At 40.0% G+C, this 8,644-nt stretch overlaps 1 protein-coding gene across 1 annotated transcript; it reads left to right on the forward strand.

Moving 5' to 3' along the window:
• The first annotated feature begins 2,232 nt into the window (after window positions 1-2,232).
• On the forward strand, window positions 2,233-7,412 carry lim2.1 (lens intrinsic membrane protein 2.1). Its single transcript, XM_058626444.1, has 5 exons — window positions 2,233-2,392; window positions 4,236-4,417; window positions 5,985-6,134; window positions 6,301-6,435; window positions 7,214-7,412. Exons 2-5 carry the CDS (start codon window positions 4,243-4,245, stop codon window positions 7,273-7,275), a joined length of 522 nt encoding a protein of 173 aa, XP_058482427.1. The 5' UTR covers window positions 2,233-2,392; window positions 4,236-4,242; the 3' UTR covers window positions 7,276-7,412.
• Window positions 7,413-8,644: the final 1,232 nt, after the last annotated feature.

Genomic DNA, 8,644 nt, shown 5'->3' on the forward strand with positions numbered 1-8,644 from the left:
TATACGCTTAATGCGTTTCCTCAAAATATTAAGTCGGGCAGTGAGGTGTGTAATACTGTAACTACAAAATGGAGTGGAGAACTGCTTCCGACAGACAAAGCTTTACAACACGACGACATGAAGTCTCATCACGCAGCAGCAGCAGCATCAGCAGCATCAGCAGCAGCAGCAGGTGCACGACAACAAGCCCCGTGTGTGGGAAGGATTCTTTTTCCACGTGCCTAAGCTCTGTGACTTCACCCACACGACAATGCAGACGCGCCAAGACACGTGCACTCTTTGTAATTACCCGTGTGTGGCATTACTGCCTTCCCGAGTGCTGCATCATGAGCTCCTTACCCACCGATGATACCGCATAAATGTAGACTTTCCATAACAAAATTAATCTCTCAAAAGCTGGATGGATTCAAGAAAATGTGGATTTGCTCTGTGCTGTCACAGAGGCATATTGTCCACTTTGATGGTGCATGGGAGGATATCAAATGCCCTCCTGGCTGCCACACTCCAGATGGAAGAAAATAGGCTGTAGTCTATAAAAATGAAGTTAGATGTAAGTACAGCACTCAAATCTCAGGGAGGAAAATGCTTTTTCTGGGGGCATTTTGTTGTCAATTGGTCTGAGCAACTTGCTGTAATGCAGTTAATGGAGCTACTCTTCTCCTTTCATCTTCAGGGTTTGTGCCTGTGTGTGTCGACAGCAAAGAAAAGGCCAGGCAGGATATGAGAAAGAGGCACAGCACAGGGGCAAACACAGCCAGATGATGGTCCAAATGAAGGAAACATCAGGTTAGAGCACGGCGAAGGGGAGCAGCACCGGTGTGAGCCGCTCCCTCAAACATCCAACCAGTCCTGTTTACCTTCGTTTGCTACCAATTGTGAAAGCCAATTTCGACATTTCGAGAAAATAGGACATATTATGGACAAATGAGTGCTCTCAGTTTTCAAAGTTAGTGTAGTATTAGTTAGGATTTAAGGCAGAATTGTAGACATCCAGACCACAGTTTGAGTCCATGTGGGTAGTTGTGACATTTGTGACTTCTTTCCTTCAACAAACTTAACACAAACAATTAAATATTTAGATCTGAACCCAAGAGTAAACACATTTTTTGTCTCTTCATATTAGTTTCCCACTTTTCCAGACATTATATCCCATGTTCAATCTTTGTTTATACTGTAAATATCAAGCCCATACTGTATGTATTCCGGAAAAAGTGTCTATAATGTACATTCTACATTCTATTTTAACTTTCTTTTTGTTAATATCTTTCTATATTGTACTTTCTTGGAAATGCATGTTTATTATTATTTATTATTTTTTATCTTTACTGTCTTTGCTGCTGTGACAATGTAAATTTCCCCACTGAGGGACTAATAAAGGACTATTTTATCTTATCTTATTTTCCGTAGTCTACAAATGGTTTAAGAAGCTGAAACAACATCATGAAAAAAGCTTCAAACCGATTCATCGATTATCAAACTAGTTGATTTAGTGTTCGATTCATCGAGTAATTGTTTCAGCTCTTGTGGAAACACTGCAAACAGCTACTTAGAAAGTCACTTATTTTAACATTAAAGCACATTAAATGTGTGACATTTAGCCTTAAAACGATGTCAGGTAATAAATATTTCCTATGTAAACATGTAGAAGAGCACCCTGTAAATAAATACTGTATGTTGTTGTGTTTAAATGAGGTTAAAATATTCTACTTCTTCATGAGAGATGTCAAAAGTGATGAAATCTGGTTGGCAGATGAAAATAAGTGATAAAACCATGCTGTTGCTGTCCAGTTAATGGTGGAAAAAAAGTGAATACATTGTCTGTAAACAGTGAAATCCAGCTTTACATTACACTACTTTACTATTTGTGTTCAATACAGATTAAAGTACTTTTTTCACATCATAATATAAAAGGGATTGACAGCACTCAATGCTACATGTAATCCCAGTGCAGAAACACATGGATAACATAAAAACATTTGAACATAAGTTTACTTTTGAAACACAGTGACAGTGTTTGCTTTCAAACAAGCCAAAAATCAGCATTTCACGCCTCCACTGCTCCCCCCTCTCTAAATCCAGTTCAGCCCTCCACTTTCAATTAAAAGCACACAGTCATCAGTCTCCCTTCAGCTTGCCAAGCTTCTTTCTGTTTTTTCAGCAGATTCCCAAACCACAAAAACTGGCGGCCGCTGATTGGCCCGAGCTCGGCCCCGGGGCCATTGTCTCAGCGCTGTGTTTGTCGTGGCCCCCTTTCCCCCCTGTGTTCACCCTGTCAAATCCTAGAGCTGTTTGCTCGCTGTAAAACTGCCTGTGTTGGCGTTACTGCAGCCTTGTTGTAATTTGTCCGGCAGCCCTGTCTTCACACGTGTCTTCACTGACGGAGTCAACTACGGTAAGAAGGAACTCTGTCCTGTCCGTCGACTGTTGGTCATTTAGATATTTGGATGTTTTAATGATGTTCTTCTTACATTTTGTGACACTTTTATTCCCTGTGTGGAGATTGAGCTCTGAGAAGTTCCACAGATAACTTTGCACCCGTCAGTCAGGGCTGCGTCAGGATTCTGTCTCAGTTTGTTTTCTTGTAAAATGTCTACATTATAGTGTTTTAAATGGAACCTTTTTTCAATGTGACTCTTCTGGAAGTTTCCTTCCTTTGTATTTTTGTATTTTTGAACTGATTAGCAGATTTTGTACAGCAGTGGAGACAATGTTAGGTTACAAATATCTTGATTGTTGTAATAATTGTCAATTTTAACGCTTAGAACACGGAGCATTTAGGTTGTTTTTCCATTTCAATGTTAAAACGTACATACAGAGGCTATAAGAATTTTTTTTAGCCCAAACTACAGGCAATCTTTCTATCCAACAACGATATAAACACAACTGAGGAAAAAGTACTAAAAAGAAATGAAAAATCGGATTGAATTAGTCAAATTTGGAAATACGTCACACTTCAAAGTTCACTTGGCTCGGTTTTATGAACAAAAAGAAAAGAAAAAACAGTCTATTTTGTGACCTTTGCACAATTATTGCTACTCTTTTGACTCAACAACACTAAGAAGATGTAAAAATGCATTTTCTTTTTCAACACACACCGCCCAGGATGTCCATATAAGGAGTTGTGTATTATTCCCGCCTGCAATTTACCAAGGGTGCACACGTGTGAGCACTCAGGGTTAAATCATGAGGTCCCGAAATGACTGACCGAAAAGACATAGCTCCCCCTTGTGACTTTTTCAATAATAAACTAGTCGCGACACATGTTGGCGAGCTACACGACATTTGCACGAGACATATTTTCATTATTCTGAATTATGCGGAAAACGTTAATTCACCGCGTCCAGATTATCGTGAGTGCCTTTTTATTTATCGCAAATAAAATCGCATATTGTCCCGTGCATTTTTTTCTTCTCTGTGGACGTTTGACGGTTAAAAAACTAACCATTGAGAGTTTAAAACGACGTGATTGTATCACTGAAGACAGAACAATCGCCGTGAATTAACTTTCACGTTGATTACACTGAGACATAATAAACTGACTCTGAATCCTATTATTGAAATTGTCCATATGAGACGATATCGTGCTTCCGAGACTATTTATTTATTTATTTATTTATTTATTTTTCTTTTACATGGGGATCCAATTGATTTAAAGGGTGCTTTGGTTTAGATTGGGACAGCTGCTGGAGCATCGCCATAGAGGACGCTCGGGTGGGAAATGTGGAAGTACAGAGCTCTTCAGTGAGCATCCCATTCAGGTTCCAGATATAACAAGATATATCTTTCTATCATCTCTCTCCCCCACCACACCCCATCCCCCCCACCCCGCACCACTCCCACCCCAAAAAATAAATAAATAAATGACAACCCTCCATGAGAGAAGCGAGGACGGCTGCAGGATATTGCACCCAGGTGGAACAATGAGTGATAGATGTATCAAGTATCAAAGCATCACTGCATTTGATAGTAGTTGGACTTGTGTGTGTGTGTGTGTGTGTATGTAAAGCCTTCTTCAGGGACTGATCTTCCAGAGAACAAAGTGGAGCATACACAGACATACCGGTGTGACCCCACAGCCCAATCCAGTGGAAATAATATGTTCATTACAACGCAATTACTGACACTTACACCCTCTCTCCCTGAAGTGCGTGTGTGTGGAGAGGGGGGGGGGCCCATCCATTGACCACTGAGTCTAAGCAACCTTATGTTCTCTTTGTGTGTGTGTGTGTCTGCAGGTGCAGGATGTACAGCTTCATGGGTGGAGGGCTGTTCTGTGCAGGCGTGGGGAACATCCTCTTGATTGTTTCCACAGCAACCGATTACTGGATGCAGTATCGGCAGTCGAGCAACTACATGCACCAGGGCCTGTGGCGCTACTGTATGCCGGGGAAGTGTTTCCCGCACAGCGACAGCATCGGTGAGTGTGTAGCCAAGTAGCGTTGATGGCTAAAGGAAGAGCTATCAGTCACAGCGACTCCACTGTTTGCAAAAAGAACTGCATTTGGGTGGAAGTCTTATCTTCTACCGCTCAATCATCCACATGAGGGTCAACGGGGTGGTGGTGCCAATCCCAGCTGACACAGGGTGAAAGGCGGGGTTCATCCTGGACAGGTTGCCAGTCCATCGTATCACACATATAGAGACAAACAACCATCCACTCTCACTCTCACACCTACGTGCAATTAAGAGCAGGGGTCTCAAACTCAAATGACCCGGGGGCCACTGAGCATCTACTCTGGTCAGGAGGAAAATTCACCTTAATATTAGCTTAAAATTGATATTGAAAAACCATATTTCACAGAATTTCAAAATAAAAGTGTTCGCTATGGACAGTTCAAGTTCAGAATAAAAAACGTATTTATTTTGATGCAAAATTAATCTAGAAATTGGAAAAATAACTCATGGAATAAGTCATCATAACTAGATATTAAGCGGCGGGCCACATGAAATGAACTGGGGGGGCCGCAAGTGCCGCATAAAAGGGGGTCAGGGGTCTCAAACTCTAGTCTAGTGTCTAGTCTCGTCAGGAGGGGGGCCATGAAGTGGGAAATGTCACATTTTTTACAATACAAAGATATTTGAGATCATATTTTTGTATAATTTCAAAATAAAAGTGTTCATTTTGATATGGAACAATAAATAGTTTAATATAAAAAACTCTGTAAAAACTCTGAATCTGTAAATAAAACAATGAGGGCCGTGTTTTTTTTAAATGATTGGCGGGCCGCAAATGGCCCACGGGCCGCGAGTTTGAGGCCTCTGTGTTAAAGGGTTAAAATAGCATCACCGGAGGGTCGACCTGTTCCCGAGGCAGGAATCCTATCACTGATGAAGCTGATCTGAAGCTCAGTGGGTGGAGACTAAAAGTCAACGTCAAAGTAATTGCAGGGACAATTTCAGCAGGGGCGTTTAAAGAGAATTTTAGGGGCACTAAAGCATAAGGGGCCCCTACATAGAACTAAACCTAAGCCTGTTAGTAGCGTTGAGCCTCTTAAGAAGGCATTTAATCACGGTGTTGTGCTGTACATTACAAATATAATCAACTGCTTTTTCCTTCCCTGTTGCAACACACGTGAGTCTATGCCTGGAAGAGCAGCAGAGCTCATTAACCGACATATTTATGCTGAACTGGGAGCTGTGTAAGCAGCATTATAGTGGGTTTTTTTCAACTCTGCAGCTGCGTTACATAACATTTGGTAAGCTATAGGTAGTAAGTGATGAAGAAAACATGTAGTTTATCGTCTAGGAAGGTGAGCAAAGGTGTTAAGATGCATCTCTATTCAGTTCTGGTGTGCAGTGTCACACGTTCCATTGCCTTTAATATTCAATAAAATTATAAATCTGCTCTGTCCATATTCACCACCCTTGTGTTTCACCACTGATTTGGTTAAGGTGACCGTGAGCAGGTACGACGTGTTAGCTCGTTCACCTCTGTTGATTTGCTGCTGACCCCGCCGGTGACTGACCTCTGACCTTGCCCACAGCCCACTTAGACGCCACCCGCGCCCTCATGATCCTCTCCCTCCTGGCCTGCTTCATCGGCATCATCATCGGCATCATGGCCTTCATTCATTACTCGTCCTTCGACAGGTTTGACAAAACCTTCGCTGCAGGCATTTTGTTTTTCATCTCATGTAAGTGCAACTCCACCACTACTTTTGTACTTTGGATTATTTGTTTTTAATTGATTTCAGCCTCCAAATATTGAGATTCAAGATGCTCTTAATGCCAATGCACTTACAAGTATCAGTGACATGATTTTGCTGATATTCTTGCATTTTTTTTTCCCTCCTTTCACAGGCTTTTTAGTGTTTCTAGCGATGGCCGTGTACACTGGTGTGACTATTAACTACTATGGGAAACGCTATGGAAACTGGAGGTTCTCCTGGTCCTATATAATTGGCTGGGTGTCAGTGGTGCTCACGTTCTTTTCAGGTAAACGGGAGACAAAAACCGCCGAGGATTCCTCTTGTTCTCTATCGTCAAAAGTGTCAAAGATCTCAGGGTTTGTCACTCCGGGTGTACGTTGTATCGTGTTAGCAATAGGCTGAAAATACACTGGAATAAAACACTTTTTTTAAAAGTTTAAAGGTTTAATAATATAGCAGATAGAATACTATATCTATGTCTGTGTAATTTGATGGGCTAAACTAATATATGTACACATGTGTAGGCATGAAGAGAAGAAAAACTGAGCGTATGTTGTATTTTGCAAACAATACATATAGCCATATACGACTCATACATGTACATTAAATAAGTGATATTAAGCTATATTGCCTATATGTGCTCTGTATTTTGCCATTAAACCAAGATATCAGGAAAAAACTGCCCAAGTGGCTAAACTAATGTAGAAATGTCACAAGGTGTCACTTTGATTACATCCAATATTTCCATTATGAATTGGGTGTCATAGACACATAATATGACTGTAATGTTGCTGCATAGATTTTATGCACCACCAATATTTCCCAACAGACCATAATGGCAGCTGCTCCATAGATGCTGAAGAAGAAGAGCTCTGTATCATGTCTATGTCCAAAAATTGCAATTCATCATAATTGTGAATGTTAGGAAACTGAATTTCAGTACATTCTGCAATGTGTTTGGTCATTAACATTTAATTTAGGATTATTAAATAATTCATTTTAAACTGTATCTAATGTAAATTTCCTGACAGACACTAAAGCCCTGACCTCTCTTTCCTTTCCAGGTATCTTCTATATGTGTGCCTATAGGATGCACGAATGCCCCAGGAGCACTAACTCACATTAGACACAACACTTCTCGACCATCCTCCCCGAGCAAGCAGTGGATTATGATCCCGAGCGCTGCATGGAGGCTGCCTGCCTGCATGTAGAACATAAAGGATCAGAAGATTCATTGATTTTAAATTAATAAAAAAAACGACTGGAGGAAACATGAGTCATTATTTTTACCATATACACACACTCCATGTGTGTACACTTGACTGTACAAGGATTATTATTGTGTTTATTTATAAAGGTTGGAGTGAAAGAGGAAGTAGATTTGCCCTATAGAAGATTATTCTGTCTAGCAAGAGAATCTGAGTATAGTTTAAAGGCAGTGCAATTGCAGCTGAACACACACACACACACACACATGCCTCTTCATGACATAATGGCAGCACATCAAATGCTGAGTCTCCATCAGATCTTTTTTATTATTTAAGCCATTTTTATGTAAAACATTGCAATTATTTTATGAAAAAAAACAAAAACAAACTGGATAACTTAAATACTATAGCTCCACAGAGGAACGATCATTTCTAACAAAAAAGGCATGAGCAGCAAGAATATGTCCAACCAAAAGCTGAACATCCAAAAAAAAATCTATAGTTTAACTGGTAAACTATAATTATTCCAATAGCAAATTAAAGTTATTTTTTTCTTAACACTGACCTGTTAAGATGTTGCTTATTTAGTTATGTATTTACTGATGTATTTATTTATATATCTATTTATGTGTTCTATAAATACATTTGGAAACAACTGCTTACAACTGACATGGATTATTACTGAAAGAAGAAATTAAATAAATAATCTGACAATCGTATAGACATAATCTATGATGCATCATAAGTCATCACAGAAACATCATAAATAATGTAGGTACAATTGAAAACCTTCGGTTTACGCGTATTTTTTCCAGTATATATATATATGTGTGCGTAAAGGTCGGCGCACTGCTGCTGCTACAAAAGAAAAACCCTCTTATCCAAACGCGCCACTTAACCAAGTGACGCACCACCTGAGCGGCTCAAATTTTCACTTAATGAAATGGCCACAGGAAAATCAGCTTATCGCCGCGCCTCAACAACTGCTCCTTAAGACGATTTCACCGCCATTTGTTTCATTTACTTTCTAATTTCCCCTCTCCCCTCCCCTGAAAGCAACTTGTTATCCTGGTGCGCTTCCGTGTGTCTTGTGATCTACAATTTAGTTATTCTTCTTCTTTTCTTTCTTTTCTTTTTTTTTTAATCTACACGCGTTGCAGCAGTGTGTTACATTTAATGAAAGCTTTTAAAAAGATGGTGCAGCATTAAATAATTGCGTAAATGGAGAGTCGTCGCCACACTGCCTCTGCTCACAAAATATAGTTTACAATCTAATGCAGGAGAACA

The sequence above is a fragment of the Solea solea genome, chromosome 4 (genome assembly GCF_958295425.1).
Source record: "Solea solea chromosome 4, fSolSol10.1, whole genome shotgun sequence".
NCBI classification, from domain to species: domain Eukaryota; kingdom Metazoa; phylum Chordata; class Actinopteri; order Pleuronectiformes; family Soleidae; genus Solea; species Solea solea.